The sequence below is a fragment of the Anas platyrhynchos genome, chromosome 3 (genome assembly GCF_047663525.1).
Source record: "Anas platyrhynchos isolate ZD024472 breed Pekin duck chromosome 3, IASCAAS_PekinDuck_T2T, whole genome shotgun sequence".
Lineage (NCBI taxonomy): Eukaryota > Metazoa > Chordata > Aves > Anseriformes > Anatidae > Anas > Anas platyrhynchos.
In genome coordinates, this window is record NC_092589.1 from 39,741,934 (window position 1) to 39,756,898 (window position 14,965).

General features: G+C 40.1%; 1 protein-coding gene across 2 annotated transcripts in view; it reads left to right on the forward strand.

The window, feature by feature from the left end:
• Positions 1-273: 273 nt before the first annotated feature.
• The window catches only part of SRBD1 (S1 RNA binding domain 1), a 127,735-nt gene continuing 113,043 nt past the window's right edge, over positions 274-14,965 (forward strand). The window contains exons 1-9 of one of the 2 annotated variants that reach the window (XM_027454080.3): positions 274-414; positions 5,534-5,731; positions 6,526-6,608; positions 7,068-7,233; positions 8,308-8,670; positions 10,127-10,293; positions 11,370-11,487; positions 11,607-11,745; positions 13,995-14,091. In XM_027454080.3, coding sequence (XP_027309881.3) covers positions 6,526-6,608; positions 7,068-7,233; positions 8,308-8,670; positions 10,127-10,293; positions 11,370-11,487; positions 11,607-11,745; positions 13,995-14,091 — 1,133 coding nt within the window. In that variant the 5' untranslated portion in view covers positions 274-414; positions 5,534-5,731. Of the gene's footprint in view, positions 415-5,533; positions 5,732-6,525; positions 6,609-7,067; positions 7,234-8,307; positions 8,671-10,126; positions 10,294-11,369; positions 11,488-11,606; positions 11,746-13,994; positions 14,092-14,965 lie in introns of those variants that run through there. The other variant, XM_027454081.3, reaches the window with a different exon arrangement.

Genomic DNA, 14,965 nt, shown 5'->3' on the forward strand with positions numbered 1-14,965 from the left:
GCCCCCTCTCTCCCCACCCCGTCCCCGCGCCGCCACAGCCGCCAGCCCCGCCGCTCCCTCAGCGCCGGGGCCCCGCAGCGCCCAGCGCCACCTGGCGGCGGCGGCGGGGGCCTCGCCGGCCGCGGGGGACCCCTTGGGGCAGGCAGGGGCAGGGCGGCCACCGCCACCCGTGCGGCCGGAGGAGCCCGGGGCTGAGCGGGGCGGAGCGGGGCTGAAGGCGGGGGCGGGGGCCGGGGCCGCTCCGCCCCGCTCGGTGGCCGCTTCCTGCAGCGCGGCGCGCCCGGCGCTTCCTGCTCCTCCCCGCGGCGGGGCGGCTGGGCTCGGCGCGGCCGGGGTTGACCTGGCGGCCCGTTCAAACTCGGCGGCAGGGGGGGCGAAGCCCGGGGGGCGCCTCCCGGCCCTCGCCGTGCGCGGGTGAGCGGGGCGGGGCAGGGCAGGGCTGCTCGGCGGCGGAGGGGAGCGGGCCCCGGCGCCCTTCGGGGCGGGGGGCTGCCTTTTGTTCCGCTCTGCCGGGTGGAAACGGCGGGGGCGTTTTGTGGAGGAGCCGAGCCCCGCGGGTGAAGCGGGCGGTGCTGCCGGGGTCTGCGGGGACAGCGGGGCGCCGGGGGGCGCGCAGCGGGTGCCCGCGGCTCGGTGCCGCTCCGGGCCCGGCAGCCGCGGTGTGGCTGCAGCGCATCGCCGCAGCAAGCCGTGCAGGCTCAGCTCCACACGTGCCGCCCAGGATCCACAAACGAGTGTCACCTTCATGGCCAAGCGTGCTGCGGGAGAGGACTTCACTGTCCCTCAGAAAGAAACCCGTTAGGTCAGAGCCAGCGGGAGCGCTGCGGCTGGTTTGCTGGGCAGGAGACTGGCCACGCATCATCCCGCAGCTGTGCTGGCTCAGGAGCCCCTTGTCCTTGGTAACACCACCTGGTTGGTGTTACCTCAGAGGTGGTTCGAGATAAGCACGTGAAAGAGGCACACGGAGAGCGCTGCCCCATCCCTTGCAGTGCACAGCCCCTCTGGCAGCGCCCCATGGTGCAGGTGGCTCCTTCCACCCAGCCCAACCATCGGGTGCAGGACCACGGATGGGCAGCAAGGAGTGCGCCCAGCGTGTGGCCTTGGCGTGCTGCCCTGGTGCTGCTGCTGCTGCAGAGGTTGGGCTACGTGATCCTCAAGGTCTTCTCCGACCTAAATGTTTCTGTGATTCTGCACTATCAGCCTTTTCCTTGGTGGTTAGCGGGGATTCTGCTGTACGTGCACACCCACCCTACGTGCCTGCGCCTTTGTTTCTGGCTGTAACTTCCCAGTTAGCGCTGGAGACCCCTGGTTTCTATCTGACTCCTTTCTCAGGTAGTCCCGACTGTCTTTTTGTAGGAAAAGAAAGTTGCAAATCTAGTGCATTAGCTTTTCCCAGCAAAAGTGTCTGGGAGTTCGCCAAGATTTTAGCTGCAAGTAAGTTGGTTTTATATTTTTCAAGTACAACTTAGTTGTTGGAGATGACAAAAATCTTGTGGAGCAGTAATTTCAGTGCAAGTCCCTGCCATTGGTCTGTGTAGCATTTTCTCCTCTATGCTGCTTGACAGGATGCTCACACTTTGATTTTGTCTTAGTTCTGGCAAGCAGTGGAAGTGTCTTAAAATGACAAGCCAAATCAAACTGTTAAAAGCCTACATATAGTTATTAGAGTGGGCCATTCTGCTGTTGCTAATAATGGTCTGAAATCCACTTGTCATGTGGGATCCGTAGTGCTTTTTATGTCCTGCCCCAGATGCTTGATGTTATAATAAACTATTGGTTGGCTAGGACTGTGTGATATTAGGAAAAGCTAAAACGCAAAATTTTATTATCCTTGCTATTTTCTTATAAAAGCAGAGGCTGCAGAGCAGTGATTGAGGAGCTTCCTACACAGACAGATTTCCTTTCTGGAAGGAATGCGTTACTTGGAGTTAATAGGGAAAAGAGCTTTAGAAGTTTCTGTGTCCTTTTGTGCTAGAGGATTTTTTGCAGTTACTGAAATGAAATAAAATTCCAAGTATGTGCGTGTCTTGGTGGTTAGGTTTTGTGCTTTTTTAATATTGTGCCTTCAGGTAGAAAAAACTGAGTTGTAAGGTGCAGCTGCCTTTGTTGATCCTCAGATCTATATTTCTCTTTTTTCTTTATGAGGGATTTATGTGACTTAATGTAGTAAGGTTGTGAGATTTAAACTTACGATGTTTGCTTGATCATACTGTAGAGACATAATATTTTCTATAACTTTAAACTGTTGTTATTTTTTCCCTAGTGTGCGCTGTAGAAGATAACACAGTCTGTTAGGATCAGTGGAGCAATTTCTAGTTTTGAAATTTTTTGCTCTAGTCATTGAGTTACGTAGCTCTGTGGTAGTCATGGGTTTTGTTGGAGTTCTTGGAAGATGGTGGGGTTAAAAGAGTTTTTGTTTGTTTGTTTATTTTTCTTCTGGTTACATTTAAGTTTTCAGGACTTTAAAAACTTCTTCTGCAAGTAGTTGCTCATACCAAAGTACTTGCTTATGAAATTTACTTTTGATAGGTTGTATCTTTGCATGAATAAAGAGGATGAAGAGAATATCATCCTTCTAAAGTCTCTAAATGAAGCTTGGATTGCTCTTTAACGTAATAAGGCCCGTAAAGTCTTCATCTTCTTACACTCCACACACTGCCTGGAACTCATGTGTGAAGAGAGAACAGCAGAATGATTGCTTCCTTGCTGTATGTTTTGTGCAAACTGGTATTAAGATTCTGTACAGTGAAGTGTAAGAAGAGCTCTGCCATTTCTTCTCTTTGGTCATGGTGTGGTCCAACATCCAACTCCACTCACCATATTTTAACGAGTAGTTGTCAGCCAGGGAGAAGTGTACAGCCATTGGAATAGTTCAGATGCATTGTGGAGTTTGCATTGGATGGAGAGAATAGAAGTGTTGGGAGCAAGTGAATTGGTAACAAAACTGCTTGGAGAGTACACCTGGGAAATGTATTTACCTACAATAGCAATTATTTAAATAGATTCATGTCTTCCCCTTTGGACAGCATAATAATTCTGCAAAGTCTTCTTTCTTTTTTACGTGGGGAGTAGTTTTGAAGAATGCCCTGAAATGTTTTTGTTTTTCTTTTGTGGAGAAGAAAGCCCTTAGTGATTATTGAGTATGTAAAGCATAGAGAATTTGGGTGTTTCTAGCAGGGAAGTTTCATGCTGCCTTCTGTCACTTGTGAGGCAGATGAGCAGAAGAATTTTGATTCCCTTGAAGAGGGGAAAAGGTTCTGTGTTAAGGTTTCAGCCTATTGCACAGGTTTAGATTATTATTTGTGGACAGATCTGAAAGGAAACAAGAGCTGCTTGTGCAAGGCAGAAGTTTCTAGCTCCTAACTCTTGTTGCCTCTTGTAGAAGTGAAAATACTGTTGGCAGGATGATTGTTAAGATCTTGTTTTCTCAAGGAGCATTCTTTTTAATTACCACGAAATTTCTGGCAAATACATACAATAAGAAAAAACAATGTACTAGCAAACATCACTTGGATGTTTGCTGGCTTTGGCTGCTAGGAGAGCTTCTAGAACAGAGCTGTAGGAGTTGAATACACGGAATGGCAAGCCAGTGAAATCCTACACAGGGTGGTTAGATAGCTGTGCACATCACTGCATGCTGCATGTTTAGGTTCTTCAGGTGCTCAGTGTAGGGGTAATCCAGGCACTGCAACCACCTGCCATAAGGCACAGCTACAGTGAACAGAGACACAGGTGGGGATAGAAAAGGTTTGTTCTGACTTCTCTCTGGTACAAATTCAGTACTCTTCATTGTTCAAGAAGCAGTCAGCCATGTAGCTGGCTCTTCTACAGCTGTGGAGTTTTCTGGATTTGGGAAGGGGGCACAGTTCTGTGTAAGCTGTAGTTTCTTTTCTTGGGGTAGAAACCAGGCCTTGCCTACACGTGGCTGGGAGCATGGTTACCTGGAGGCTACAGAGAAGGAAGTGCTAAAGGAAGTTTTGCCGCTGAGGGCAGTCCGTCTGAAAAATGTAATACGAGTGGCCAGCTTCACTCTGGTTTGATCCCAGTACGCTGTGGGATGAATAACGCCTTTCCTAGCTCACTCAGCATTGGAGGCTGGAGCCTCTTTTTGCTTCTCTTGACAAGTCTCCTTCACGAAACATAGGGAATTGTATCCAAGTAGAAGCAGAGCACAGCGCAGGCAATAGCCTGTGAGTGCTTTGCCGTGTAGTCAGCGCTATGAGCACTTTAGACCCCCCTTGTGAAGCGTATCTGTGCTTGCCTCTTTTTTTTTTTTTTTCCATCTTCCAGCCTCACTTCAGAGATTGTCTTTTAAGTTTAAAAAATAAAAATTCTGTAATATTTGTTCATCATCACCAGTGGCATTTAGACTCGTTGCTTTTTCATCCTCTTCCCTGCCTCCCCCTGCAGTGAATCACAGAAGGACTGTTTTTCTTAGTCATTAACTGTAGGTGTTAGCACACCCTAGTGCAGGCAGCTCAGGAGGAAAATTTAGCAGACAGCTGTCTGGCAATTGGAATCAAATCAGAAGTGTGTTTGTGGACTTGAATCAAAAAAGGATTCTTTGTATACAAAAAGAATATAGGTAGCAACTGCAAGATTCCTGCTTTGAGTACAGTTAATTCAGTGTGTATGTTTATTAGAAGGGGGGCATGGTTGTGACTGGACCTCACCTCCCAGTGAAATACCCAGACTTTTTTTATTTTTACGCTGTGATACCCCGTGTTTGATAATCATCTTGTAGATGCTCTTGGCCTTTATTCAGAGTTGTAGGATTCATTTTGGCTCATTTTGGCTTCTGACCATGGCTTGTCTATTCACAGAGTTATTTGGAAATAAGTCAGCTTTGTATTGATATCTTACCTTAGTCCAAATTAACTTTGAGTGCATGTACCAACACCTTCAGGAACAGGTTACTGCTATTCTCAGGAAAATCTAGTGGATAATCTATGCTTCAACTTTTATTATTAATCTAGATGAGACCAGTCCCATCTTGCTACGTGCATTTAAGAGCTGACAATCATATTATTGATGAGTGGGGCACAGGACAGGTTCTGTGCTGAGCTGATCGCCTGGATCTGCCATGTGTATTTGATACTTCTCCATCTTTGTTAAGTTCTGCAGCAAACACCAAAAAGATGGTCTAATTATTTTTAAGCGGAAAATCCAAGAAATCAAAAGGAAAAAAAAGACAAATGACATCAAACTTTTCCATAGAACATGTCACTTTCTATTCTATTTCATGCTTTCCTATGCCCTTTCTATATTTGCTGCATGGTAATTGTGCTTCAGTTAGTGCACTGGGTGAAGACGGTTGGATACTGGTTGGATTAGCTAAAGAAGCATGACCAGTAATGATATTGAAGCTGAATACCTAGTTTAAAAATGGAAAGAACTGTGAAATTTGACCATTTGAAAGGTGTCCCAGTGCCTGCAAAAGAGATCGGAGATCCATCTGACTCAGGTGTTACCTAATTGTGGAAATCTTGGTGTTGCAAAAATGAGTAACATTTTTTGATTCTCCCATTCACAGAGTGAAGTACAATATAAAATGGAAACGTTATTTTCATGCCTCTGAGGCAACAAGAATAAATCTATAACTAACTCAGGACTACAATGGTGACCATGAAGCTGTAAAGAGCAAAGGAAAACTGAGAAACAAAGTGTCCAGGTGAAGTTGTAGGTGTCTCAAAACTCCAGGTGCAGAATAGTAACCCGAGAAGCTAATAAGGTAACTTTTTTTGTTTGTATATTTTGTGGAGAACTGTTTTTCTGTGATAGGCATGTTCTGATCATTCACCAGATAGGATTGCAGTCAATGAAGCAGTACAGGAGAGCTGACCTGTTACTGACCGTGGCATTTGCTCCAGGCTTGTATTTTTAAAGTAAGCTTATAACTAGTGCTATTTGGTGTGGGCCTCCAATAGTCATTCTTCTGCTATGGTACTGACAACTGTCACTTAAGTAAATTCTGGATTTGCTTTACAAGGAAAACAAACAGCTCTTTCAGAATCATTGATTTTAATATGCATACAAGCAACAACTTGTCTTTAAAGATGAAATTCTAGATCGAAATGGAAAATCTTCTTGCAATACTGTTCACATCAAAAACATATGCTAGCTCACATTGTTGGATTTTAATTTTATTTTCTGTATTTCTTAGAAGACTGATGGAGAAAAGACTGGCACAGTATGCAGCTGACACACAGTAATATGTCTGGGAACCAGTATTCCTTCTGCTAGGATAGCTTTACATGCAGCTGGAATAGTTACCTCCAATTGAGTACAAAAATAATTGGAGTCTTTAGTGCTGGTTTGTCTGTGGGCTAAATTGAAAAGATTGTTGAATGTCTGCTGCTGTGGCCTAAATTCTTGGATACTAAGAAATCTAAACTTTCTCTGGAGGAAATTTTTGTGATTGGTGAAGACATTATGAGGACACACTTGGCAGCAAGTTAAAGGGCTGAATAAGAAACTGTAACTTTAACCAAATGTTCTGTTTCTTTCTTCTCTACTCTGTTTCAGATGACATCTCTACCAAGGAGGGTGAAATCTCAATCCAAAGCCCTTATATCAGAAGATGATGAGCTATCTCCATTTCTTAATTCGTAAGATTACTGTTTCCATGGTGGCTTTTTTTTTTTTTTCATTTATATGGTATATAGTTTTGGTATATATGTTACAACAGTTTTCTTTAAAGATTTGTGCAAAACTTGAATGGAAGCACAACACAATTTCTGAGAGGTTTATTAAGAATTCTTAGTGCACAAAATTTCTAAATTGTAAAACATAAACTACCTTTGCTGCTTCATGCTCACAATGAAGTTAGAGTGAAACTGAATTGCCAGTTGTTGAAACAATGTGTGTGCATGCCAGTGATGAGCTTCAGGAAAGCTTGTTAAATGGTTCCAGCTGTTAGCTCTGCAACAGGAAAGACCTGTGTTTTTTCGAGTGTAACTATCTTTCTATTTATTTTTCCTGTTTGTTTCTTTTTGTGGCAGAAAACACTCATTGGCTTGCTTTTTATTCTTCTCACAAGCAGTATTGTTTACTTGTTTGTTTTTCAGGAGCTCTGAATCTGAAGAGGAAGAGGAGGAGTGGGAGCCAAAAAGCAAAGTTGCCAAGAGACCTCAGTTGACAAAGAAAAATGTGGCAAAACCTAAAAAACCTGCTGCTCCACGGTCAGCAGTGGCCAGGAAAAAGGCCAAGAAGGTAGCAATAAAAGAAGAATTGGTGAGTATCTGTAAGTAAGAGACAATTACCATGGAGGGCAAGTAACATAAGTAGAATTTTTCCAATGCTAGTGCATTCGGTTGCATGACTGAGTGATCAGCTCATCTGATTCAAATGTTACCCAAATGTTACACAAAGTGTAAAGATTAAGTAGATTTGATAAATATGGCTTTCCTTGTGTATTTAACTGTCCTAAATCTAAGGACTCTCCCTTTAAAACTTTAGCCAGTGATTATTGATAGGGTTTTCCATGAAGATATCTTTCAACAACAAAAATACATAAAAAGCACTGTTTTTTCCATAATGAAAACTAAACACCATAATGCCTCTGGTTTGTGTGTTACTCCTTTGATGTCTTCTACATTTTTACCAGCTCAGTACCACAACACAAATAAGTCCTGTTTCCTTATGTTTCCTTGCACGGTTGTTCAACCCAGTAAGGGCAGAAATTTATTGTGGTGAATCTGTGATATATTGCTATCAGAAGTTAGTTGTCTTTTGTCAAAGATTAGCATGAGAGGTTAGGTCATGACAGGATCCAGTACTTCTAGTTTGTATTTATTTTTCTGAATGTTTTGAGATACGTGGTATATTGAGAAATACATTCATGGACTCTGAAGGTGATATCTGGGGAAATTCAGGAAAGAACACATGGCTTGTCCAAAGTTAAGCAATAGCAGACCAAATCTCAGTTCTAGTTCCCATTTTGCACCTAATACCTCATTGGAAGTGTGCTTCCCTGCAATGCTGCTCCCAGTTTTGTTCAGATTAGTGGAGGTAAGGACTGTAGGTTGATAACTTCTGAATGAGAGCCCAACTTAAATCTTTCTGGGATAATTTAATTTGATCTTTCTTTTAAATTGTGGGTCTGGTTGGTACGTTTATCTTCTTATTTCCTACACACAAGAAATATTTCAGGTTACTTGATGTCTGGCTTGGCATTTCCCTGCTAGACAGGGACTTCTCTGGGGAAAAAAAATGTCTGGTTTGAAGTTTTCCATGGTTTTAATTGAAATGTGGTTGAGAGAGTTTATAAGTCAATGCCTAATACGGTTTCTATGTCCTTTTTGGTAGGATGTATCCTTGCCTATTGCTCCTGCAGAAGATAATAGGGTGCAACTTCTAAAACCTAAAGAAGAAAATGTAGGCACTGAATTGAAAACTTTAAATCAAATGTCAGTAGTGCCTAAAAAAATGGAAACAAACTCATTCCAAGGGACAAATGTAAAGAGTTCAGAGAGTGATGAAAAACCTTCAACAAGCGCTCCTATAGCGGGAAATCAAGTGAAACATGAGAAATCTGAGGAGGATTTTGCATTTGATGAACCACCTTTTAAAAAGATTAAATCGACTACATCTCCTGAGGGAAAGCCAGTAAAAAATCTAGGAGGCAACAAAGTAAAAGAAGAATTTGAAATGAACTGGGATATTGTACAGGTATGAGATCTTTTCCTTTTCTTAGGTGTCAATGAAATCATTTCCTACATAATTTGCACATAGAATCTAACATGCAATTTGAATCCTCTTGGCATCAGTTGGAATGTCAGAGCCATTGTGCTGCTAAGTACTCCTTTAACCTCTGATTAAATTGTCATAATATATGTATAAATATAAATGTTGGTTGATAACTGTTAAAAGTTCAAACCTTAACTTTATTCTAACATCTGTGACTTATGAAGTCCTTACTACAAAGCTTGCCTGTAACAGTTTGCTGCATATTTCTTATGTATCAGCACAAGTTTTTTGGTATAGCCAACTGAAACTTGTACAGGAATGGATGCTGAAAGATTTGGGGAAAGTTTCAGAATTTAAGATTTAGTTAGCATGAGTCATTTCATTGTAGAGGTTCATTTAAGAGCGTGTACCAGTTTGCAGTACCATGAAGGAGAAGTTTGCTTTCTTGAAACAACAGTGACATCAAGGGAAGTATCATTTTTCCTTTTTGTAGGATGTTAACTTTGAAGCCATTCAAATAAAGACAGTTTTAGGATAGCTGTCATTCTGGCATGCTGGCTATTGTTAGAGAACATTTTAATATGAGTTCAATATGTATCATGGTTAGTACTGCCTACATAAAAGGGTATGAAATTTTATATGCCTGATTCTTCTAAAATATTCTTGGAAATGCAGGTAGAGAATTTGTTCTTTACTGTATTGCTGCTTTAAATTTAGTGAATATGATTGTGCTGGAGTTTTTATGTTTTTAGGCCTCGTAATTTTGAAAGGCTTTTAAATCAGCTGTCTATGGGAATAATTGTAGTAGAGTTCAAACAACCTATGATAGTTAAACTATTGGTAAGATAAGGTACCTATCTAATTTGTTCTCATCTTCTTTTTGATGCACTGTAATTCTATCTATAGAAAGCCCTGTTTGTACAAAATCACGTTTAGGTGTGTGAGACTTAATTCATCTTGAAACCTATGGTAATATACTAGTTTCTATTGGCAGAGTTGAATTTGTATCAGCTTTGTGTTTGTGTTTTTGTTTATTTTGTTTTGCTTAACCAAGAGGTATACTGGTGTTTGTTTAAAAGAAACAAAAAAAAGCTGGAAGTTTTCTGTGTTGCCGTGGGTAGCTTGTCTTTTATTGTTGTTGTTGTTTATCCTATTTAATTCTATTCCCAAGAGACCCTATTTTTCTTTTTCTTTTTTTTTTTTATTTGTAGTCACAAGGTCTTGGAAACATTGGTTTTGTTACATGTCTTCTTGAAGTACTGGTTGTGGTGGTTGGATGTGTGGGAAGACTTACATCTTGTCTTGTCAGGGACAAAACTCGTTAGCATATTATTCTGGAGTTGGTTTTGAACTTGAGTAAGAGGCTGTTTAAAACAATCCACTACCTTTCCTAAGCATTTTGTTGTGTGGTGTGTTGTTTCTTTTTTTCTTGTTACAGGTTTTGTCAGAAAGAACAAATGTTGAGCCATGGGTATGTGCAAACTTAATTCGCCTCTTTCAAGAAGAAAACACAATTCCTTTTATTGCTCGATATCGAAAAGAGCTCATCAATAATCTGGAGGCTGATGCCTTGCGAGAAGTGCAGCAAACATTGGAAGAGCTACGGTAAGTAAGTTACTGGGAGGTAGCTGAGAAAGAGGTGAGTAACAACCTGTTGCTGCTTCTGCATCCCTTGTTTCTGACATTTTGTACACACTGCACACGTACACATTGTACACATTATGAATGAACTCATAAAGGAAGTTGAAAACTGAGGTAGCTATGTTTGATGCCTATCTGTTTTTTAGTCTACACAAAAAGAAATCCAACATTATTAATTGTCAAGAAAAAAATATTTTGGTCTGCAATTTTAGTAGCTTATAGATCCTGGAAATATGTAGACCAATTAGATATAAATTGCAGTCTTAGAAAAAGAACTGCTAAGAATCCCTTGACTTCTTGCTTGGGATAGCGAAGCTTTCTGGTAAAGAACACTACTTGAGGTTGTAGTATACCAGGAGGGTGGGCTAAACCATCCTGGACCATTACAGCAAAGCCTGCTGCAGGGGTGGATGAGACAGCTCTCATTCCTTGTTGATTTTGGGTGGATGTACTCTCTTGAGACAAGGGTACAGACTTCAGCTATTCTGTCAACATGTTTTTTCATGCAGCCTCTTTTACTCTCAGGTTGTGTCCTAGGAAAAGATTCTTTCCAAAGAGGGAATGTGGCCTGAGATGGTCTGAATGAGTTATTTAAATCATAACAAAACACCTTCACTGTCTGAAGCAGGGTAATGTCACAGGTATCTTAATTAAGGTTTAAAATCTGGTATGCTGTCCTTCGTGCTGCAGAACTACTTTGGTATGAATTACAGCTGTAAGTGCTCATTGACATGGATTTAACTTTTGACCTTTTTATTTGGCTTTTGGGTCAGTAATCTTCCCAAAAATGTATATAGCAGTAATGATGTTCTCTATCGTTTGATTCTTTTTCTTAAGGCTACCACAACATATTTTGATAATCCTTTGAATTAGAGAAGGAGTGATGGTTAGGAACCCTTTTTTGAATTGTCAGGATTTTGTTAAGGGATTAGCATGAGAGGTTTCAGAGGTCTTCAGCAGTGCACTAGACAAGGTCAAAACAAAAATCCTTTTTAATCCACCATGAAATGTAACTGTTAATATCTCTCTTATGTTTTTAGTTCTGTTGCAAAGAAGACACATACAATGATACAGAAGTTGAAGAAAGAGGGGAAACTATCAGGATGCCTATTCACAGCATTATTAAACTGCAGAACTTTTGAAGAATTGGACCATGTGGTCAGTATACTACTCATTTTTTTAGATCATCCTTAATTTAAGTGTAATCGTGCATAATGTACATAGCATGACTGAAATATTTCCTTGCCTTTTAATAACTGTTTTTTGTTTGTTTTAAGTCTGCACCTTATAAAACTGGGAGTAAAGGTACCAAAGCCCAGAGGGCCAAGCAGCTGGGATTAGAACCTGCAGCTCTTTCTCTCCTGCAGAATCCTATGGAACTCAATCTCTTTTCTTACATCAGACCCAATGTCAAAGGTAAGTGCTTTGCTTCTATTAGCACTAATGTCTTATTTCTAGTGTTTTAATTGTCCTTAGGTTGCTGGAAGATTTTTTAAATTATTTTAAATTCCACACTTCTCTTAGCAAGGTGCAATAGAATTCAAATTTAGTGCCATAGTTCTCCAACCTTTCCTGTTTGTGCTTTTTTTTAATTTATTTTATTTTGTGTGTGTGTGTTGTAAATAGCAATGATTCTGGTATACAAGAGACAGAAGTCCAGAGCTGTTATAGTCCAAGTCTGTATTTACTGGAAAGAGGGAGGAAGTGTACTACATACCTTGGACCTCTCTATGATTCTGCTCATATTTGAACTGTCAACTGAAGATTTGACACAGACTGTATATAGATTGAAGAGGTTTATATTCATATTGTTTACTTAAGTAAATTTCACCCATCGCAGCATATTTTAATAACATCTGGCTCTGCTGACTTGGAATGAGCAGGAGAATTTTTGCTGTTGGATGACAGTAGGGGTTGGATAAGATGTAATTGCTGAAATTTTAGCAGGAACTTTAACAATCCGATAGTTTCATATATAGGCTGCAGAACTGTGTTTCTTTGTGAATGCAGTTATGGGTGAATCTGTAGGGGGCAACCTCTGACAATAAAATATGAAGATTGTTGCAACCTTCTGTATGCTGTTAAAATAGAGAAATGCTTTTCTTTTTCCCTGCCCCAACACTTGCTTTTTGACTTTGATAAGTGCTCAACTCCCACGTGGGGGTGATTCTTATTCTTGCCACTTTAGTTGTTCTTCTATTTTGTTATATATTGTTTATAAAATTATCCTAACTTTGCATTGAGAATCAGTTACCAAATAATTTAGTTTTTTCTTTTTAAAATGTCACAAAGCAGTCTATTGCAACCACATATCTGACTATTCTGTTGGTCTCAGGAGCCAAAAGAAAATTATGGTGGAAGTTAACATAAATTATTTAGGGTGCATTTAAAAGGCAGTGCTATTTGTTGCAGTATAAACACTACTGATTTTAAAATCAGTATACTTTATTTTCATTTTTGTTCTAAAAATAACATAGTTGGGTTTATATAATCATTTTAATTTGAAAGGCACATCAGAAACCATATACAAACTGGATCACTTTTATCAACTTGGAAGCCAGTTTGACAACCTATATACAGTTTGAGATCAGAGGGAGTTTTTGTTGAACTGGTGAGTGCTTTGTTGTGCAGAAAAGTTTTCATCAAATCTTCTTAAGATATGTTTTTTTTTTTTTTTTTTTTTTTTTAAATTGAATGGTTTTGAGAAGACAAATACTGAATTTTTCATATGCAGTAATCCAACAGTGAAAGAAAGGTGATTTCAGCTCCCTAGTGGTTGTGAATTCAGTAAAAATATTAGTTATTAGAGCTATGCATTTTTTCTAAATGGTGTTATAAAAGCTCTTTCAACATACATGCAGCCTACCAGACAGTAGAGTTAGAAACGATGTGTTTTGTGCTAGACTGTTAATCCCACATCTGCCAACTGTAGGATTCTTGCTCTGAAGCATTTATTACTGACCATTGCTAGAAACGGGATTATATAGATTGATTTTTAAAATATACGATTTAAACACTTTTTTAAAAGCTGAAAGATTCTGTTGTTAGATAGCTGTAATGCTTTGTCTATGGAGATGTTTTACAACTTCACTGTTTGAATGTTTGAACAGTGTTTTGTGGGATAGGATGAGTCTACCCTTATCTCAGAACTGTTGCCATGCAAACTCCTGCAACATAGCCAGGGAAATACAAAAGTATTACACAGAGAAAAGACAGGATTGCCAGCAGAGTTTTTAGGCTGTTTCCGTCTCAGTCAGCAAAATGTGTAAATTTCTGCTGCAATTGATTCATTTTATTACAACCTCACAAATTACACTTGAATGTCCAATTTTACTGTTGTAAATAATTCATCTGTCATAAATATCAAGATCTTTTAGCACCAAATTCATGGAATTATTACTTTTCACCCATTTTAATGCTATTTTAATTTATGATACTGCATTGATTAGTTCAGATTTAAAGATATAACAGTTATAGATGTTTTGGAAAGAAAGAACAGCTTAAAAAAAATCCAGTGAACTAGAATTCTTCAGTGAAACCTGCAAATCCGATAGATAAGTTGCATCAAATTTTCTCAGTTCGTGTATGTTTTGTTATTGCTTCTGCAGTTGTGTAATTTTCCATATTATTTTTTTTTATAGTTACTAATTTTTTTTCCCCCTAAGGACTTGCAAATATCCAGGAAGTAGAGGCTGGAGTACAGCATATTCTAGCTGATATCTTTGCTAAGGATAAAGATACCCTGGACTTTATCAGGAAATTGTAAGTTTCAATTTTACTTTCTAAATTTTTCCAGGTTACATGGTAAAAATCAGTCTCTTATCACACAGATTCACAATTTTTAATGATCTGAAAACAGTATTACTGTTACGTCTCTTCCTTCACTTGTGCCAGAGACATTCTTTAGCGTTTCTGCCCATCTGGTTATCAGTGGAGGAGAAATATCCTCTGAGTATAGCAAGATACTGTGACTACTCAAGACTGACAAATTATCCATGGCTCTATTCCGTACAGAGCTGATCTCCCTTGCAGTTACAGAGAGATCACTTGAAGGGAAAATTTTTCTCTCCATGCACTTCTTTCAAGCTGCAGATTTTCAAAGGCATGTCTGCTGTAGCAGCTGCTCCAATATTTAGTGCTTGACATCAGTCAATGTAATTACGTTTATTGACAGTTAATATTGGCATTACTAGTCTATCAGGCTGATGGACTACTCTTAAAGCAGGAGTTCCTTCTACTGTATTAGCTGAACGTAAATTTTCTTGCCTTATGTAATGACTTCCTGGTATTTGTCATGTCCAGGGAGGTTCATGTAACAGAGTAAAAGTTGCTTGTTGCTTTTTGCTTTTTTCCTCCTTGCTGTATACCATCTGGGACAGAGAACACAATTATCAAGTAACAGATACCTTCTTAGGAGCATATGGTTTGGTTTGAATCAGTTTGGTTCTGTTTAGTTGGCCTATGTTTGCTGTTTATTGTAATGGCCAACTTTATCAAAATGCTAGGGCACAGCCGTGTGATAATTTCAATGGAGGGGATGTTTTGTAAAGGAAGTTCAGTCATTACCAGACTACCCCCCCCCCCTTTTTTTTTGATCACCAGAAGCTTTTTAATTGGATGCACAGTTCTTCACAAA